This window comes from Grampus griseus, assembly GCF_964374135.1.
Source record: "Grampus griseus genome assembly, chromosome: 9".
NCBI classification, from domain to species: domain Eukaryota; kingdom Metazoa; phylum Chordata; class Mammalia; order Artiodactyla; family Delphinidae; genus Grampus; species Grampus griseus.
Genome location: NC_139003.1, coordinates 31769155 through 31791141, shown reverse-complemented (window position 1 = coordinate 31791141; position 21987 = coordinate 31769155). Strand labels below are relative to the sequence as shown.

General features: G+C 41.8%; 1 protein-coding gene and 1 pseudogene across 2 annotated transcripts in view; both read right to left on the bottom strand.

The window, feature by feature from the left end:
* The window catches only part of CTTNBP2 (cortactin binding protein 2), a gene marked incomplete at both ends in the record, with an annotated part of 154124 nt that overhangs the window by 6846 nt on the left and 125291 nt on the right, over positions 1-21987 (bottom strand). Inside the window, 7 exon segments of the mRNA XM_082662319.1 lie at positions 2192-2374; positions 2729-2928; positions 5199-5377; positions 8672-8859; positions 9031-9183; positions 17421-17520; positions 17598-17684. Of these exon segments, the coding sequence (XP_082518445.1) occupies positions 2192-2374; positions 2729-2928; positions 5199-5377; positions 8672-8859; positions 9031-9183; positions 17421-17520; positions 17598-17684 (1090 nt within the window).
* Positions 19149-19822, bottom strand: LOC309827672 (hypoxanthine-guanine phosphoribosyltransferase-like; annotated as a pseudogene). The gene has a single exon. The product of its transcript is annotated as a hypoxanthine-guanine phosphoribosyltransferase-like (transcript).

Sequence of the window (21987 nt, the reverse complement as noted above, 5' to 3'; positions counted from 1 at the left end):
GTCTTTATTAAATTTTATGAGTTTCCATAGTGGTCTGCATGGAATGCAAAAAGGTTCTATTTTTGGTTTGTTTTTTTCTTTTTTAAACCAATGATGTCAAAAAATCAAAAATCAACCCAAACATGGTTGTAATAATTTTATTTATTTATTTTTTTGCCGTACGTGGGCCTCTCACTGTTGTGGCCTCTCCTGTTGCGGAGCACAGGCTCCGTACGCGCAGGCTCAGCGGCCGTGGTTCACGGGCCTAGCCGCTCTGCGGCATGTGGGATCTTCCCAGACCGGGGCACGAACCCGTGTCCCCTGCATCAGCAGGCGGACTCTCAACCACTGTGCCACCAGGGAAGCCCTGTTGTAATAATTTTTATATCAAATGTAATTATTAGAAAAAGTTACTATTATAAAAAAAATTAAAAACTAGAGGCATGTCCACCTTTGGTCCTTAACCAATCAGTGGTTCATGCACCTAAACACTGGCCAATGCATTTTATAAACCTCTGCGTTGAAGTCAGTGTAAACTATGGTTGCACACAATTTTATTCATCGAAGTTTTCATGTTTCAAAGAATATTTGATATATCTAATAGCTGTACAACTAATAATTATTTTAAAAATATAAATGAATTTAAAATAATTTATAAGTCAATTTTGCCTGATACAGTCTGCCAAGTTAGACTTATTTCCATAATATTGTTTTCAGTTCATATTCACTTTATGGATTTTGTTTGTCAACTCTAAAGTATTGATATATATTGACAATGCTTATTGTTCAGGAAAGCAGCTGGTCCTGAGCCCTAAAGGAATTCTAATGCACTTGGAAGTGATACAGTGAAGAGCCTGCACGGGTGTCCTTCTTTGAGTGCCATGGATTATTATGAGTGGCACAGACTGAAGAAAACAGCATTGGACTCGCCAGGAAAGAAAACAGGGATTGCAGAACCCCCGTTTGTAGAAGTGAATTGGAGCAGGTAACCAAGGGTTTCTGAGCCTCAGTTTTGCTCTCTGTAAATGGAGATGATAATCCTCATCGTAGAGCCCTTCTGGATACTCTCAAGGGATCAACAGGTAAAAGGTATAATCCTTGTTACAGAAAGTCATCTGAGGGAGACTCTTTGCTCTACTGGGGGGCTAGAGTCTCATGACTTTATTCCCTGAATCAAACACTCTAACTTTAGGAAGTAAGGGCAAGCCTTTGGGATCAGAATGTATCCCATTATAAATACATAAAACTTATCTTTACAATGAGAGTTTATATTTTTTTTCAGTGACTGTCCATTCAGTCATTTTAAAAAGTGCTCACAATTTATTTTCACATACTTGGGGTAATTACAGAACTCTGGCATGTACTGATATGGTTCAAACCATATTAAATTTTTATTAAAAATCAATACAAGCTTCAATATAAAAATATAGTAATAAAAGCAACTTTTTCTGCTTTAAGAAAGATTTTAGGCATCATATTCTTTTATTTAGCAACCCCATTGCTGTCAACTTGCCATAAAATTACATAAAACAGAACATTTTGGGGTGCAAGGGGGCTCCTGAAGACCTCAATTACATGTAACAGAAATCCACAATGCATATGAGGTTGGAACATCTTTTCAAATATGATTGCCTTTAGGGAGGACATTTAAAATCTGTACAACTGATTATTAGAATGTAAACTTTATGAGGGGAGGTATTTTTATCTCCTGTTTTCACTGCTCTATTTCCAGTGCTTAGAATAAAACTTGGTACACAGTACATCCATGTATGAAAAAAATGTGTAAAGCTGACTCACTTGTAAAGACCTTAAACTGGAATCAAATACATCTATAACACATACTTCTAAAAATTTAAGGTTGGCTTAGGAATGCATGTTGGCATATTTCTTTCCTTTTATGTGTCAATTTGTATTACATAAATATAATTGTGTGCATCCCAAGAAAATCAAATTAATAAAAAGCAGATGACCATTAACATGGTAAAGATTTAATTTCAGAATTCTAGTATGAAAGATTATTTTTTCAGGTAGGGGGCTGTCAAATATTTTTGGAGTGTAACTACCACGTGTTTTATTCCATGAAAATATGTATCTGAAATACTCAGAATTTTGCTTTGTTGAATGCAGAGTGATAAAAATAAAGCACGTTTGCATTCAGAAACCACCTCGTGGATGCCCACATACGTGTGGGTGACATGCCTGCCCCCCTTACCTTCCTCACTCAGGTCCGGCTTGTTCCAGGTGGGTGAGGAGAACCGGCCAGACTTCTTGCGAGGACTGGTGCTCACCTTTCTCCAGGCACCACTCTCTTTCTTCTTGCTGCAACTGTTGTAACTTGAAACTATGGATAAAGGGAAACTTCCTCCTTTGAAATCAGCTGTATGCTGGTCTAGCTCTGAAATAGCATAAACCATGTTTTGTCAAAAGGACAGAAGCAATAATGCAGTTTCAGAGTCGAGTAAAATCCAACATTTCCAATACTTAAAGAAATAGCCTCTTCAAAATCACAGGCTTGTAATACCCAAGCAGGCGTTTTGTCAACCAGCAAACTTTACTTTGAAGTCTGGTATTTAAACATGAGCCAGTAATGAAAAAATAGAGAGTTCTAAAGCTGTGTTGTGCAACATCCATTACATGGAGATAATTTCTCTCATTACAAAGAGAGAAAATAGAGCGCCCTAAAAACAAATTCAAGCAAGCATTACATAAGAGTGTGAATTTCCTCTCCTCCCAGCATGAACCCACATACCTGCTCTCTGGAGGGGACAGCCATGCAGAACAGCTTTATTAAGCAAGATGCTGAGAGCAGCTCTAACCACAGCCTGCTGTCCCTGGCTAGGGTTTTTAGTTGTTTGCCCAAGGCTGGGTTGTCTTTTCACAGAGGCTCTTGACAATATTGCTTCTTGAACTCTGGGTGCAATGACAGCATTCCACAGCTTAGACATCCACCTTCCGAGAGAGGAGTGCGTTTCACAGTTAGGACCAAACCTCTCAGGAATCACACACAACTCTACGGGGAACAGGTTGGAAGACTGTGCAACAAAACCTAAGTGTTTCTATGGACAGGCTACCTTTCCCAGGTCATTTTGGAATACGTGAAATTATCCAACACCAAAGTAGTTTGAATTTGCCTTAAAAATACAATGTATTTCAAATGAAACTGCTAACATGTCTCTCACATTTTTCTTTATAAGATCCTGGAGAGCTGGAGTGTTGAATGCACAAATAAAATTAAATATATGGAAAGGGAAAAAATACATGGAAAACTTTATAGACTAAAGAAGTCTGGAAAAAGATTTCCTGAAAGTCTGTCTAAACAGCTTAAACTTATTTGCCATTTTCCTTAATAAGATGCATATATTGTATTTTAGTATTTCTGCAATTGGGATACATTTTATGATCCCTGGCAAATTAAATCTGCCTGCCCCAAGGCAGGGGCTCAGCGTCTGCACGTGGTGGGTTAGCCCTGTAAAGAGGGGATGGGATGAACCAGCCACGGCCTCAGGTGGACTCTTTGCATTAATAGCTGTAGCTGCTGCGGGACTTCAGCCCAAACGTGGAGCACTTAGTGCCAATCAAACTCCTTCAAAAAAGATTACACTTTGTTGCAGCATTAAAAAACAGTTAATACAATTAAGGCTGTAGACAAAACCCCATCTCCCAGAATAGGAAAGTTTTCAAAGTTATTAGATACTGACATAAGCCTTTCAAGACCCTTAAAACTATTTACTCAGTATCAAGCATCTATTGTCAGCTGCTCTGTTAATGTCTAGTGACACGTAATTCAGGGGGAAAAAAAGTACACAGGAAAAAAAAGTACTCCTAAAGGTGCTGAAGGGGTAAAGATGATATAACCCTTGGCTAAAACAATATATAATTTTTTTAAAAAGGCAGCTCCTTAATATGGCTGTTGGGAGCTAACTCTCCGTGGCATTTCTGTCCCTCTTGTGTCAGCTGTTGCTCTGGATTATCTTTTCAAGGCTGTTTTACTATCGTAAACCGACTTGGAAAAACAGAGACAGTGTCTCTTGGAGCAGAGGGCAGATTTGTTTCCTGACGATCATGAAAGTTATATGTCCTTCCTGGGCAGATTTGCCAGCATCCCCGTTAGAAAACTGGGTGATTCCCAAGCTCACAGTTCCACAGCTTTGATGCAAAGCCAGCATCCACCTGGGCCACTATGCATCACCCCATAGGGCCCGAGGAGGTGGGGAAACCAATGCAAATACGAAGCCTAGGCTGTGGCTGTGCTCTGAGTGACGCAGTGCTGGGTCAGAAGCCACATCCTGAATGTGGCAGGCTAACCTGTCAGCTTGCAGATAAGGTAACAATCTCAGAGCCTCTAGCTCTTGACAATGACCATGCAGCAGACAGGAAAGGCCAAAAAAACTGGTTCCTAAGAATCCTGAGGCTCTGGATGTTAAAAAAAAAAAAAAAAAAGGCTTAAATTTACTCATGATACTGATAAACAAAGGGGTAATTAAATGAATAAATGTATTTCTGCTTTTTAACAAGAAATTGCTGTATACTTTTTAATATAGCACTTCTTGTGTTCCCTCAATTAGCTGTTATTAAACTGATAGCTTGTCTTACAATAGAGAAGACATATTATCTGCATACCCCGCTTTCCAAAATAGATTTCTGTCCAGGATGCCAGAAAGTACAGAATCAAATCTAACAGCGAATCACAGAACCCTTACTAAGTAAGCTGGAATGGTGACAAATTTTTTCCTCCTTTCAATTTCCTTCTAATTTTCTATTTCATTAACCTTACCGTATATATGTCTGTTTTCATAAGCTGCTCTAAAACACAGTAAGTACATAAGTCTCATTAATAAAAGAGGAAGCTTTTCAATTCATCAACAGAATGTAAGTGGGTTTTTTGGGGGGTGGGGTAGGGGGATGGTTACAGGATACTTGACCTAATGTCTCATGTGGGCCTTCCCCAGGAGACACTGCCCAGCAAGTCGCACACGAGTCTGATGAAAGTTTTGTAAACAGGGAAATTGGGATCTATCCAGTCTTAGCAAAATAGTTTCCTTAGGAAGTACCCACCACATGAGTCACGGTCGTCCTCTGACAGGAGCACAGGGCACTGGCTTTCCGTGTTCACAACAAGAGGTGGCACAAGGTGGCCCCTTCAGCTTTCTCACCCCCAAACATTCCCTATCAGCCAGGGCTCTACTTTAAATAGGCAAAGAAGGATCGATGACACTTACTTCACTGTCGCTTGGGCGTGCCCTGGGATTACAGGACAAGACAGGAAATACTTTGGCCCAAGAAGTGCTTCCGGTGTGCCCAAGCGGGCCAGGCACGAGTTGAGCTGGCGCCAGACAGCCAGGGCCCAGTCGACCGTCTTGCACACGGGGTCGCAGGGAGAGGGCACCTGACCCCTGAACTAGAGACAGGGAGGGGGAAGACGGGGGCTTGGTTTAGAACAGTGCTTCTTGTCCTTTTGTTTCGAACACTCCAAAATTAAAAATATAAAAATTCAAACTGTAAAACATAACTGTAGCCAAATCTGATTTTACCTTCACCTGGGGTGGCTGGAAGAGGGCTAGGTAACAACATACTCTATGACGTGTGTTAGCACGAGATACAGATACAGATCTGCAGCTTATTACATGCAGTGAAAGGATTCAGACATGATAGTGCAGTAAGACACCTTGGATGAGGTGTCTTACTTGGATGAATTCTTAAACATCAATTCGGGAAGAAATCGTTTTTCACATGTGTATAGAATTCCTCACAAGGTCTTGCAAATAGCAGGTGTTCAAAAAAGGATTCTGAATAAATGAAATTAAAATTACATTAAATATTTTAATATTTTGGGTAAGTTATAAGATGGCATACCTGGATCTGTGGCATGTTCACCTTGTATTACTTCTAATTCCCCTAGAAGGAAGGCTCAGCTAAAATGATAACTTCATCAAAATGCTCTGACAGCATAAAGAAGTATGTTTTCAAATTTTAAAATGTGCAAATTTTAAGTAATACTGTATAACACACAGCTGAATGGGAGAATTATATCTTATAGTTGAATAGTTAATTATATCTTATAAAAGGTCCCTTTTTGGTAGTACAGAGGGGTCACAAAAGGACAAAGATTTATTTACTATGAGGAGAAATCTCTCAAATATTTAGAAGTCAGATACAGCAATTGACTCTGTATTTTATAAGAAAGCAGATTCACATAAATCTCTACTTTACCAAGGAATTATGATATTAAGACTGAGGATAATACATGAATGTTTTTATGTCCTACATGAAGGGATAGAATTTGGCCTAGAAAAAAATGAAAGAGTGGTTCAGTGATTCTAGCAGCTCCGTTAAAGTAACATCACTGTGTTACATGAGGCTTTGGGATCTGTTTATCATAGTTTCCCTTTTCTTCAAGAGAGGAACAATCATATTTCTCCCACTTTCTCTGATCCTCTTCCAGAGAGAATGAGATCATGTGCTACAATTAATAGCTGAATATTAATTTCCTACTAAATAAAGTATAACTATTTTTTATTAAATACTAGAAGCCTGGTATTGTCCAAAAAAGGTCTGCTTACTTATATCCCTGTGAGGAGCTGGAAGAAAAAATTTTGATTACGTGCCAGTGTGCTTCTAAGTGCCCCCAAGTATTTGGTTCCATCCTGCAGTTACAAGATTTCTGGCGTTTTGCAGGAGTCATTCATTCCCGTTGTACTCCTACCCTGGAATCCGTTTTATTAACCTACTTGAAGTGATTCCTGATAAATGAAAGGCATTACCTCCCCTCCCCTTTCTATTCTTCACAGCACACCCCACTGGACCATTCGCAAACACAATGGAGGAAAGTGTAGAGCCTGAAGCTTGGAACTTTCCTTTCCAAATAAGTAAAATCAATCCTTTTCAAACTATGTTTACCAGAGAGCCAGAGGAGGGAAAAGGAGGTACACTTTACCAGGTAAGATGTACCTTTCAAGGAAAATTAGCATGGCCCCTGTGCAAGAAAGACATGCAAATTCGTGAAGCATTCCATGTTTTTCTCTTGGGCAAACCAGGGATTTTGATGTGTCAGTGTAGGTTCCTCCTTGATAAGAAAAGGCACCGTTCTGGTGATAATGGAGGAGGCTATGCATGTGTAGGGAGCAAGAGGTAGATGGGAAATCTCTGTACCCTCTTTTCAATTTTATTGTAAACCTAACACTGCTCTAAAAAAAAGTCTTTAAGAAAAAAAACTGGTATCTTTTGCAATTATTTAGGTGAATTTTTTGGCAATAAGATTTAAATATTAATAGTGATGAAGTTAATGGAAGTATCAATAATCTGAAAAGCTGTATACCTATGACTGTCTTTGCCTCACCTTTCTTCCTACTGGTTGAGGTCATATAATAGATGTGCTTTGGTCAAAAGAATATATTTACGACCAGGCAACTGACTTTAGCAGAGCTTGGGACAGAGGATTTCTGATTCAATTAGGAATTTCAGATATTAACGCAAATCACCACTAGCAGGCACTGTTCACTGAATTACCAAAGGCATTCCCATCCCACACTTCTCCCTCCACCCGCCTCCCATGGCCCCAACTCCACAACCGCACGTACGTTCACACACTCTAACATAACGGACACCGAATTTTGTTCAGGAACTTGGTGGAGAGCTTTGGCCTTGGGAAGGTAGTTCTAGCCAAGGTCTCTGGCGGAGAGGTGCGCATGAAACCAGTCTGGTGAATGAAACCATTCAGGGGAAATCTTCTGTCTGGGAGTTGCAGAAAAAGATTCCTTCCCCCTGATAATGAGGAGACAAAGGAAGCCGAAGTTCCCTCTCTGCACAGCATCCTGCTTCCTGCCTATGAACAAGTTTGTGTGAGGGCGTGATGCCCAAAGTCCTGCAATCCTGAAGGGAGGTCAAGAGACTCACCCAGACCTGGGACCTGACATCACAGAGGTGTGAATGGACATCATCAACACCTACTGCAAGGCATCTGGTTATGTAAGGGAAAAAAGCCTTCTGTGTGTGTGAAGCAGCTAGCAGTGGGGTGTTGTGTTACCTACAGCTTAAAATCCTGTGCTGATACAATGAAGATCCTGTCCTCCAAGTGTGGCCCAACTGTGCAGGATTAAGTGATAAAATCTTGCTAAATCGAGCTCTTTTATTTCAAGTCCACCCAGACACTCAGCTACTGGCCCAACTTATGAATATTAAATAGTGATATACTCGAGTTGGTCAGCACTGAATTAATTTTGTTATCTTGATAGAATACAGAATATTTTATTATTCTGAAAAATCACTAAAAGTGATTATTATTCTTGAAAATGTGTCAACAGATAGAGATTTCTAATTTTCTTCATGTGACTTTTTAATAGCGCACTGTAACAAATATTAAAACTAGCTTGAGGGATGGATAATGAAGGCTCCAAGGAAGCAGTAGCTTTTCCTTAAGAAGAGTGATTAATTTTCTAATCTTGTTTCCCACAGCGTTTAGAACTTGGAGAGACTCCTCGAGAATAGTTAATAAAAAAAATAAAACCTATTTTTTAAAATACTTAATACAGTCCAGAAACTGCTATGGGTTTTACATGCATTATCCTATTTAACCCTTGCATATCCCCAAATTTTACTCGCTGGAAGCCACACAGTAAGTGGTACAGCTCAAGCCTGGGTCACCTGACACTAAAGGCCCCTCTCCCAGCAATAGGCTGTGCCTGTGGTTTGTTACCTTATTCACGACTTTCCTCCTTAGGAACCTCTGCAGCAGCCCCTGCATGGGCTCGCCATCCCACCGCAGCTGTACCCAGCGGAAATGCTGCTGCACCAGCAAGTCGGAGCCCTGGAGACAGGCCTTGGCAATGGTTCCCAACAAAAAGCAGTTCTCATGAAAGTAATAACATTCGGACGTTCTGTTTCCTGAAACAAACCAAAAGCAACAGTCCAACCTCAGCAAGCCACAGTAGGGGACAAGTTCAAATAAGTGAAAGAAAGACGACCATGAAGCATAACATGTGCTCTGGGAAACAGAAAGATTAGAAGGATCTCAAAACAGCCTGCTTCTCAGCATGGTCTCTCTACCATCTTTACCTTTTTGGAAAGTACAGGGGCTTTCAGTGCTGCGATTTTCCAGAGGTCCCAGAAAGTCCCCCAGTAACTCAGACAATGAAGATTTTTCCAAATTCTCTAAGATGATGATGATTTTCTTGTTAGCAGGAGATTGTTTCACTGGGATCAGACATGCTGTGGTCAAAAAGGAAATTCAGTGATTAAAGATTTTACAAAAACCTATAAAAACTGGCAAAGATTTAAGTGTTAGCAAAGACGTGACACAATGGGAATGCTCTGACATTGCTGGGAGAGTACAGGATTCTGGAAAACAGTTTGGCATTACTGAATACAGTTGAAGATACACAGACACAATGATCCAACATTAGTTCCACAACAGATTCCAAATGGAATCAACTCGAATCTCTACCAACAACAGACTAGATAGGAGTATATTCATACAACGGATATGAAAGTGAACAAATCACAGCTACAAGCAACCGCATGAAGACTTATCACAAACGATATATTAAGAAACAAATCACAAAAGGCTACACACAATATGATGCCATCATTTGAAGTTCAAACAGGGGCAACACTAACCTTATAATTTAGGGATTCATAGATAGTAAAACTATTTTTAAAAAGGAAAGAAATGATTATCACAGAAGACAGACTAGTGGTTACCTCCATGTGCCCCACCCCTTGTGAACAGGGGTGGGGCACATGGGCCCATTCTGGAAGCTGAGAATGTTCTATTTTGTGACCTCGTCAGTGGTTAAATGACAATTTTATTTTAAATTATTCACTGATCTGTAAAAATAGGCAGTATGTATTTTATAGATGGATATTTCAGAATACAAAATGTTAAAATCCTTAAATGATCTTTAAATTACACATATATAAAATATTCATAAAATTACGGAGACAGGAACTCAGAGACCAGCAGGTCCTGCCTAGGTCCCTCCTACAGGCTCTTACTGCTGAGGTGAGGACAAGAGGTAACAGGAGCCTCATCCAGGGCCAAGGCACAGAACAAAAGGATAGTCTGAGATGAAGTGAGCAAAGCTCAGTGGCTGATGTCTTGAGAGAGGGGCGGAGAGGGAATAGCAGAGACAACTCACAAGTTCCCACCGGAGAAGAGGCCATGCAGTGAATGGAGACAGAGGGCACATGAGCAGGAAAACGCTTGAGGCAGGGGAGGTGGTGATGGGTTATGTTTCAGGCCTGAGTGATGAGTGAGGCATTGCTCTTGAGATGTCCAGCAGGGGCTGGGACAAAAGGATGGAGGCAGCAAGGGAGGATTCAGGCTGGAAATAAACGAGTTTATAGGACTGCAGGATGTCTCTTGGAAAGACACCAACTCATTCTCCTGAGTCCACAAGCAAGGACTGTATCGTCAGTGACTTAATTAACCCCACATTTAATGGACAGCTTGTGCCCTAGACAAAAGGGGTGTGGGTGCTGTTCAGAACAGTTGGGTTGGGTTTCCACCTCATCTTTGTTCATCTTGGTCTCCTCTGAGGTACCAATCAGGGTCAAACAGACTGGGTTTTTTGGTGAAAAGCTTTGTCTTCAACGCTGATGGCCTCATATGTTCAATTTTTTCAGTAACATCTGCTTCTCCATCTGACCACTTAAGTTCAACAACCTAAAGCAAGTTGGTCCAAATGTAAATTTCATTTTAGTTGTGAAATAGCATGTCTAGTTCAAGTTATTTAACATGGTTTCAATTCTAAAATATTAACCAACCATAGAAACAGAAACTCATTACACCTTTGGGTTTGAAGGATTATTCAGCCTCTGATCAGGGTTCATGGAGACATAAGATGGCCACTCACCCCATGTTATAGCTAGAGATTCCTTTCGGCCTATTGTTGGAAAGTCAGCCATTTGGATTCCCTTTGCCCCATGCTAATTCAAAGCCCTATTTCTGAAACTAATCTACCCTTTTTTTCCCCTGCTTCCAACTTTATAGGTATGTCAGCTCTGCCCCTCTCCAGAGGTCAGTAATGTTAATCAGACACTCACTTGGCTAGGCTCAGGGCTATAGTCCAGTTTTTCATACCCTTGTATTAAAAGTTCTGGATAGCTAGTTCTAGAGCAAGACTCATTAGCTTAAAAATAATTAACATATCACATTTATAGTTAAATCCAAACTCCTTTATATCTAAGGTGACCCCAAGTCCATAATCTCCTCTTTGGAGATGGAAGCAGCCCATCTTTTACACTGTCCACTTAAAACAAGGCTCTGCAGGGATGATGCTCTGAGTCCAGATGAGAAGCAAGGGACGGACCTCCAAAGAGCCTCCGGTAACGCAGGGTCCAAGGAAGAAACTCATTTATGTAGCCTTCAATTACATATGATTACAGTAATTCTATCTTTATTACTTCTGAAGTAGAAAGTTCTCTCAGGAATCCTAAGTATTATTTTAAAATACCAATCTAGTGTTTAATTTTTTTTTTTTTTTTTACTACCACTGTCACATGTAATTTTAAAATGTATCTGTCTTGCTAACCTAACTCAATACCTTATACTGAGGAGAAATATGACCCAATTCTAATACACGTTCAGACCCTCCTTACCAAATAATGGAGTCATGTGATGTGATGGTCTCTCACAAAAGTCAATATGAGAAGGAAGATGTTATTTTAAAATAAACACAAAATACCCACTGCTTGTATAAGTGCTACGCCATTCTTTCTGAACTGATCTTCTGTTCTACATTCTTTTCTTCACTGGCACCATTTTAGTCTCCATATAAGTTTTAGATTCTTTTTTTTTTTTTTTTTTTTTTTTTGCGTTACGCAGGCCTCTTACTGTTGTGGCCTCTCCCGTTGCGGAGCACAGGTTCCGGACGCGCAGGCTCAGCGGCCATGGCTCACGGGCCCAGCCGCTCCACGGCATGTGGGATCTTCCCAGATCGGGGCACGAACCCACGTCCCCTGCATCGGCAGGCAGACTCTCAACCACTGCGCCACCAGGGAAGCCCCAAGTTTTAGATTCTTAAAGCTAATTATTTAAAAACAAATCTGCTACTCTTCCTTCTTGTATTTTTTCACTCATACACGTCTTTTATTCATTCTCTGTGTCTCGTTTCACTGGCTTTCTTCTACAGGGTCGTAGAGAGGAACATATAAGGTAATGTATGTGCTATGCCCATTGGAAGATGAAAGTTCAACGTTCTATCCTCCAGCTGAATGGAAGTAGTTTAAACTTTTTTTTTTTTTAAGAAAATAAAGTTAGAAACCAGAAATAAGTTTAGAACACCTTATGAATCAGTATATTCCTCACCTGGGAGTCATATGATTTGATCAGTTTACTTTCTTCGTAAAAAAAAAAAACGCAAGACAGTAGCTGATACATAATCCCTGTCCTCTAATTATTCTAAAAGCTTCAGTGGAACAGCCTAGAAGCTCCTTTTCTCTGATCCAGACCTCAGCCTTCTCTACATTCTGTCCTTTTCCATCACCCTTTGACCAAAGAAAATTCCCTGCTAGGGGCTTTCTGCACTACAAAAGAAGTGACACCACACCACCGGTCCTTCCCTCTGGCTCACTTGTGATTCCCTGGCACTGCTCAGAAGCTTCTGGTGTCCCCATCTACTCAAAGTGTACGTTCTCCGTTCTCCATGATCTCTTCATTGGCCACCAGTCAGCAGCAGTGGGGCCTACTGCTATGAAAATGATGGTGACAGTGGATGGAGTTTTAGAAGATGAGGACGGACAGCAGCAAGGGGAAGATCCAAAGCCAGACGGTAACGCTCTTGACATAACATTCAGAGACCTTCAGCGCTTATTCTGGAGCCACTGGAGTATAACAGCAGGAAATTGTCATGAGCAGTTTTTTATTCTAGGGTGAGCCCTCTGGAAACCTGCAGAGGGCTTGTGGAAGGAGCGAAAGCAGAGGAAATAAGAAGGGTTAGTGATGAGGCCTCCATAGGCCCTTGAGCAAGAAATGATAGGTGGTAGGGGGACTGGAGAGCAGGAGGTGGAGATGAGATATAGGAAGCAGATTCAAAAGAACTCAGGACTGACCAGACGTGGGGAATAAGCCAAATGAGGGATCTATGATAAGCTCCACGTGCTAACTTGGATAACTGCACTCAAGGCCTCAGCAGGTGAATCTTGTGTTTATATCTTATTTTTGTTATTAAAAATAAGAAAGAGGGATTTCATACATATAAATTACTAAGCCCAATACCGAATAAAAATCCTTTACTATTTGGAGATGCTACACTATTTCCTACATAAGAGAGTAGAGTGGAGACTTTTTGGCCTCAGTCTGTCATTTGAAAACTTCCTTTTTTCAAATCCAATTCACTCTATTTTTATGCCCTATCATCAACTACTGTCTCAACAACTTCTGCACTCTCTAATCTTACTTCTCTCTACCTCCACTGTTAGCAAGTTCTTCCACTTGCTGACAACTAAATATGATTAACATTCGCTTTTTCTCTGCGTATGCTACTTCTTGTATCAGGTTCATGCACTCATTCAACAATTATTGGCAATCAGTGTACAAGGCGGAATGGAAGAATAAGCTACATTACTAGCCTTCAAGGAGCTCGTAACATGTGTGTGGACCAACACAAAAGCCCAAATAATACCCTCACCGCCTTGAACTATAGTTACGTGGGGCACAGGGGTAAACAAAGCCTACTGCAGTTCACCAGAGGTAGTTGGCATACCTGGAGGGCTCCGACAAGCCTCCATTTGGGGGTGTCCTCAGAGTATTTAAACAGGGGCTTCCATGTCTATTTTAACCAGGCCTGTACCACACAGTACTTGACATAGTACCTGCCATGCAGTAGTTATGGGTGTGTGTGTGGGGGGGGGCAGTTTGTCTGCTTATTCTAGATGAAATTTTAGAGTAATTCTAGATGAACACTGCAGCATAAACAAAGACATGGAGAGTAGGAAAGCAAAGGACATGTGAGGAAGAAATACTGTATTCTGCTGGAGCTTAGATGCCTATTTTTAAAAAGGGTCAGATATTCCAAAGAAGATATACAAATGACCAATAGGTACAGGAAAACAGGTTCAACGTCACTAACGATCAGGGAAATGTAAATCAAAACCACAACGAAATATCACTTCATAACTGTTAGAATGGCTATCATCAATAAGAGTTAACAAATGTTAGTGGGGATGTGTAGAAAAGGGAACCCTTTCACATTGTTGGTGGGAATATAAATTGGTGCAGCCACTACGAGAAACAGTACGGAGGGTCCTCAAGAAAACAAAAAATAGAACTACCATATGATCCAGCAATCCCACTTCTGGGTATATATCTCAAGCAAATGAAATCAGGATCTTGAAGAGATTATCCACACACCTGTGTTCACTGCAACATAATTCACAAGAGCAAAATATGGAAACAATCTATCCATCAAGAGATGGATGGATAAAGAAAATGTGGCATACATATACAATGTAATGCCAATTCAGCCATGAGAAGAAAGGAAATCCTGCCACTTGCAACAACATGGCTGGACCTTGAGGGCATTAGGTTAAGTGAGATAAGTCAGACAGAGAAGGACAAATACTGCATGATATCACTTGTACGTAGGATCTAAAAAGGCCAAACTGATGAAACAAGAGTAGAATGGTGGTTGTCAGGGGCTGGAGGGTGAGGGAAATGAGATGTCAGTCACAGGGTACAAACTTTCAGCTGTAAGTCGAATAAGTTTCAGGGGTTAATACTGTATCTGTTGTATACTTGAAAGTTGGTAAGAGTAAATATTAAATGTTCTCATTGTAAGAAAGGAATGGTAATTACGTGACGTGATGGAGATGTTAGCTAATGCTACCGTGGTAACCACTTTGCAATATAAAAGTGTATCAAATCAACAAATTGGGGTTTCCCTGGTGGTGCAGTGGTTGAGAGTCCGCCTGCCGATGCAGGGGACACGGGTTCGTGCCCCGGTCCAGGAAGATCCCACATACCGCGGAGCGGCCAGGCCCATGAGCCATGGCCGCTGAGCCTGCGCGTCCGGAGCCTGTGCTCCGCAATGGGAGAGGCCACAACAGTGAGAGGCCCGCGTACCGCAAAAAAAAAAAAAAATCAACGAATTGTATACCTTGAACTTACTTTATGTTGTATCTCAATTATATCTCAAAAAATTAAATTAAATTAAAAAGGGTCTGATAAGCAAATTAAGTGGATCAGTGTCCTAGAATGGAAGACCCTGAATGGGACTGACGTAGTTCAGTGGGTGACTGGGGCATGTGGGAGTCAAGAATCACAGAGCGCTTTTAATCAGGTGTCTGGTGGTCTGTGAAGGATGTTCAGGGAGCACAAGAGGTAGACGGAGCAGCCACTTACAGGAAAGTAGACAAAATATAGTAAAAGGAGGCATAAAGGCACACTGAGATCCATCTGGAAGGACATGACCATGGACTGGCTGTGGGACAGGAGTGAGGGATCCATGACTCAGAGGACCTGGGGGTTCTAGACGGTCCTACCATGGCTTAAAAATTAAGACAGTTGAAAACATTGAAACATTGAAAGAAAAACCTCCCAAATTTTCACTTAAAAACCAGGATGTCTGGCTTCTTCCAAGTCACAAGACCTCACGTCACTGAGTCTACACTCAGCTGCTCGCAGCTGGGAGCTGCTGCCCTCGTGGCGATGGAGACAGGCCTCCCCTCCCCTCCAGCCCCAACCAGCCTGCTTCACCCCTTAATGTGGCTTTTTGGCACCTGTGGGCATTTAGGTTTTCAATTCTGCCAGGGGGACCTGAGTTCCAACTGTGGGGTGCCAAGAGATTCACCAAACTGAGAAATTAGGAAGAAGAGTTCTTTCTAAGAAGATGCTCCCCAAGGATTTAGAAATGCTGAGTTGGTCACCTTCGCATCCTTCTTGACCTAATTCACTGCTCTCAGATTTTTCTTTTTCTAGCTCTCTAAGTTTAGAGCAGCATTCAGTCTAATTGCTATCTACTCTGATAGGGTGAGAGCACAATATTTTAACTTCTTACTCTGAAATGAAGCAAGACTGAATGCTGAAAACCATAGGGGGCTTTTGTTATAAAACTAAGGGGAGAAAAAAAAATTTTGGCAGGTGAGTTTTTGAGGAGCAGCGGTGGGCAGTGACTCGGGTCCAGCTGAGAAGCTGGAATGCCTAGTTTGAGTCCTACTGTGCTGCATCCTCACTGCAGCGTACTTAACCTCTTGTCTCAAGTGTTTATAAATCAGAGTGTTTACAGAGTCAAAGCTTGATAAACATTAGCTATTGTTAGTATCATCATCAGAGAAAACAGCTTTTCTCTGTAGCTTACTCTCACTAGTTTCTGACCAAAGACTGACCTGAGTACTAGAACAACATTAAGATTCTGGTGGGATTTTCTTGTCCCCAAAATGTGCTTCTAGGCTTGTGGATTCCTCAGTTCCCCTCTAAACCTGCCTCTTAATTTTATTTCTTGACTTAGGAACTCCTGGTAATTTCCTTCTTCCTCAACCTGGTCACCAGCTGTCCCAGCCACAAGGTATCTCCCTTGATCACAGCTCCAAAGATAAGAATCACCCCTCTCCCTAAAAAAGAGACCTGAATTCACATTTCAACTCACCCTTCTTCACCCAGCTCACAGCTCCCTCCTTCACCCGCTCCCCAGGGTCCCTGTGGTTTTGAGCCTCTGGAGACCAGAGGTTAGTCCATTTCAGTTTTACTTCACTAGTCATGCTATATACCATGCAGAGTTACACTAACTCCACCTGTGCTGAAGCTTGGGGTGTTACGCTCTGGAGCCTAAGATAGAAAATTTATGAAAACTTTTATTAATAAACATGTTTAATCACGGTTCTGCCACTAGGTAGTTGTGGTAAGTTACTGAAACTCTCTACGCCTGTTTCCTCACCTTTGAAATGGAGATAATACCAACTTGCATAGGGCTGTTGTGGAGATTAAATGAGTGAATTCATGCGTGTCATGTGTTCAGCGAAGTGCCAGCCAATGGCATACTAAGAATGACGTGGAGAAAGAAGTGCACCCCAGGTGCAGCAATAGGGGTGCTTTCGTTGCAGAGAATTTATGAATAATAATAACATTTATTAAAAACCTATCCCCTTATTATCACCGTGCAATTCTAAACTGCACCAATAACGCAATGCTTAGTTCTGCTAAGGCGGACTGCTCCCACCACCCCCTCCCCTGGTATCCTCTAGTGCCAGTTATGTAGTAAGCTCCCAACAGATAATTTATAAACAGAAGAAGAAAAATATAGGATGTGCAATAGATGCAATGGTATGTACATGAAAATAATTTTTTGCAAGTGCTCACCCGGGTTCCCAGTTTTCATCCCGCAGCTGCTCCATAACTGAAAAGCCACCTTAAATTGATCCCCAAGCAACAACATTTATTTCCATATAAAGGCTTACTTGAAAGGCATGCCTTTCGCTTATCACAATTCAGTTTGTGGAGATGGTCTTACCGCTACTGATGAACAGATCTACTAGCTGGTCCTTGGAGAAACCAGTATCCACTTCAGCTCTCACTATTTCGCAGGGGAATCCTGCAGCCATTTGTCTGTGCTGTGATAAGAGAATGATTAGTTCTATACGCTTTTGTGTTTTCAAAGAAAAGGAGAGGGTACGTGAGTGATCCATACCTTCATGCAGAGTGCAAGCTGATGGGCTATGTAGTCTTGCAAGCTTCCTTCTGGGCCGTGGAAAATGACATTATGATATTGCTCGACCTATGAACAAAACAAGAAGAAACCTTAGGTAAAAATGCTATGAAGAGAAAAAAGGGGTACACAAGTGTAGAATTTCCTTTCTGATTGTCACCAGCCTTTCAAAAGATTAAAAATATTATTTTAGGGCTTCCCTGGTGGCGCAGTGGTTGAGAGTCCACCTGCCAATGCAGGGGACATGGGTTCATGCCCCGGTCCGGGAGGATCCCACATGACGTGGAGCGGCTGGGCCCGTGAGCCATAGCTGCTGAGCCTGCGCATCTGGAGCCTGTGCTCCGCAACGGGAGAGGCCACAACAGTGAGAGGCCCGCGTACCGCCAAAAAAAAAAAAAAATTATTTTAGGGATTAGCTTCATTCACTGGGCATGTGAAGTCTTTCATTTTAATGTGAAACACTGGCAAACATATTATTTATATAGTATTTTACCTTTTATATAGTACTTACATATTTATAGCAAGAGATGGCATTTTTTTAAAGAGCATACTTCTTCTCCCTCCATTTTCTACACTGAGGTTTAGTATATTAGCTGGGAACACAATTCCTAGCATGTTTTTGTCCCTTGCAGATGTTCCATAATTTTTTTTCTTTATTATCCCTTACAGATGCTCTTTAGTTTGAATTTTCCCAATGCATATTTTACTTTTCAGAGGTTAAAATAGCAATGATTGTTTTTCAGGAAATTTTGGAAAATACAAAGAAAAATAAAGAAGCAGAATAGAAATCACTGAAGCAACCACTGTAAATATTTTTATGTTTCCTTCCAGCTTTTTCCTCTGCATAGTTGATGCGTGTGTATTTGGTTTTTTTCTTTTAAAGAGACAGCCTTTATTTTAAGGATTTTTACACTGAAGACTTCAAAAAGTGGCAGGTTTTTAGAACTTATTGACCTGTATTTAAAAGGAACTGTTGACAAAGGTTCGCCAGAAATAATCTGAACAAGCGGGAAAATACAGTTAATACTACTGAAACCTACTAAAATAACTCCAGGACATATGGTTTATCCAACATAAAGATACCTCTAAATGCTGTCAGTGATATGAAACTGACTGCTTCTTTTCTAAATACACAGTGGTATAATTAACAATATTCAATCACTTCTGTTCTTTCCTGAATATATAAAAATTAAAATACCAATTAAAAAACTAATACATTCTTCTCTTTCAATGTTTCTTACAGATACAATTTCAATATTGCCATTCAATAGTGGTGTGGTTTAAGAGATTTTTCATTCACAAGTCAAACAACGATCCACCCAAAGGGAAATGATAGTCTATAGGCTCATAGTGCAAATGAAGAGCTCGGGAATGCAGCAACTGACCTTTCTAAGATACAAAACGGATGAAATTCTTAGAAGATACATGTAACAAGCTCTACTAAGCAGCTGGCCACAGGACTAGAACATCTGATAATTTTCCTGGTGATTCACTGGGACTCCAGATGTTTCCAAACTCAACTTGACTCTCATCTTAGTAGGCTTCGTCTTTTCCTTTTCCAGTTTCGCTAATGACACAAACACGATTCAAATCCTTGAAGTAGTCATTATAGTCAAGGGCATATCCTACAACAAACCTGTCTGGAATTTCAAATCCAACGAAGTCTGGTCTACATGCAACACTTTGAGGGGTCCTTTTAACAGGCAAGCTTGCAACCTTGAGCATCTTTGGATTATGCTGCTTGACCAAGGAAAGCAAGGTTTGCACTGTTCTGCCAGTGTCAATTATATCTTCAACAATCAAGACATTCTTTCCAGTTAAAGTTGAGAGATCATCTCCACCAATTACTTTTATGTCACCTGTTGACTGGTCATTACAGTAGCTCTTCAGTCTACTAAAATCTACAGTCATAGGTATAGATCTGTCACTATTTCTCTTCAGTGCTTTGATGTAATCCAGCAGCTCAGCAAAGAATTTATAGCCCCGCTTGAGCACAGAGGGCCACGATGTGATGGCCTCCCATCTCCTTCATCACATCTTGAGCCAGCCGTTCGTTCCTGTCCATAATTAGTCCATGAAGAATAAACACCTTTTCCAAATCCTCAGCATAAACGATTAGGTATACCATATACATCTAGGTCATAACCTGGCTCAACATCATTAACCACGACGCTGGGGCTGCGGGCTGCCATAACGGAGCCAGCTGGCGCGCGGGCTGAGGGCAGTATGGGGAGAAGCCAGCGGGGCCGAGCAGAAGGCGGGGCCGCGCAGGAAAGCAGAGTGCTCCGCCCGAGCGCTCTTCGCCACCGCCGCCGCTCAAAGCGCAGGCGCCGGTATTTGATTTTTAAGAAGGATACAGTGGTGTAATCTTCTTACAGCTATTGTATATCAGAGGATACCTTTGTGTTGACTTTTTGCATAAAAGACATCTTCGTGAGTATTCAATTCTTTTTTTTTTTTTTTTTTTGTGGTACGCGGGCCTCTCACTGTTGTGGCCTCTCCCGTTGCGGAGCACAGGCTCCGGAAGCGCAGGCTCAGCGGCCATGGCTCACGGGCCCAGCCGCTCTGCGGCATGTGGGATCCTCCCAGACCGGGGCACGAACCCGTGTCCCCTGCATCGGCAGGCGGACTCTCAACCACTGCGCCACCAGGGAAGCCCAAGTATTCAATTCTTGAATCAACTATGTGATCCCATTCTTCAAAGCACTGAATTCCAGAAATCTAGGTAGAGAATGACTGATACTTTTACTTTGTAAAAATGAAAATCTCTTGCCTGGAAGCCTATAGGGTCTAAAACACATCTTTATCCTCATGTATAAGGATATCTCGCCTAAGAACATGTGGAGATGTAGTGGGTGCTGGGACAGAAAGCCATGACCTTTTATGTATGTCAAGGGCCGTGACGTTTGGAGTAAAATGTGGAGGGGAGGTCATGATCCCAGGGCTGAGTTCCCACTCCCAGCCCACATGCTGGGGAGAAGCTTTCTTCTTGGAAAGGTCTTGCAGAAAAGCACCTGTGTAGGCGTAGCACCTAACTAACCAGTACAGTTGACGAAGCTCATATGTGAGGATTGAGCCACCCATACTTAGAGAAGTGTTAGACACAACAGGGTCTGTTCTCTCTTTATAATTTGTAGTAGGACAATGTAAGAACATGTATATCTTTGTGCTATTGTTGCTCTGCTGTGCTCTGATGAGTTTGTCCCTTTTACATAACAGGGGAAGGGCACATCCTTGAGGATAGCCAGAGTAGACTTCTACGAAGACAGTGACTATGCCCCTGGATCCTTACAGGAAAAGGCAGATTCTGAGATATGAAAGGAAGGCTTGAGGGAAAGCCCTTAGCATGGAAGGAAGAGGGAACTCCTTCCTTACCTGGGGACTTTAAGACCTGAGCTTTGGCGTCCCAGGAGACCATGACATAAACTTAGAGGAACTCCTAGAAAATGGAAGAAAAGTAGTCTTGACCACTGGGTGTCTGAAAATGAGCTAAGGAGGGAAGTGATCCTTAAAGGGGTCCCTTGATGTTGCACTTGGGACTGGGTTTTAGGCTCTGAAAGACAATTTATCTGGTAGCCACAACTGATTTTCTCTGAGTTTAAATATTACTCCACCATTGCTAAGCCTTCCATAAAAAAGGGAAGAGCTGGATTCACACTGTGGGTAGGGCACCAACACGGAGAGTCGTGGCTGGAAGACACAGGACAGTGGCTGTAGCTGCCTGAGGAACATCAGGATCCTAAAGCCAAAGGATGAACTCAGCAGTGGCTGGCCTGGGCTGTTTTCTGTGGTACTGAGAATCTGTGAGCCAAGCAATGGTAGAGATGCCGGCCAGGACCAAGACTGGGACAGGGCCTCTTCCAGAGACATGGGAGAGATAGTAACCTAAAAAGTTCAGTTGAGGTTCTGCTTCTTAGACAGTGAGGCCATAGAGCCATAAGACTTCAGGGGTAAGTTATTATTAAAGAAGAATTGTTAAAGAATAATATGTTCTCATTTGTACCTATGTGATGGGGAAGCTTGGGGATACACAGATTATACTTTTCATTAAAAAATGTTGCCCAGGGCTTCCCTGGTGGCGCAGTGGTTGAGAGTCCGCCTGCCGATGCAGGGGACACGGGTTCGTGCCCCGGTCCGGGAAAATCCCACATGCTGTGGAGCGGCTGGGCCCATGAGCCATGGCTGCTGAGCCTGCGTGTCCAGAGCCTGTGCTCCGCAACAGGAGAGGCCACAACAGTGAGAGGCCCGCGTACCACAAAAAAAAAAAAAAAAAGTTGCCCAGATTTATATAGTTAGGGCCTCTTTCTCCCAATTTTAAATGCAATATGGTAAATCCTTCTGATATGCACAAACTTTTTTGGCTTGGGAAATT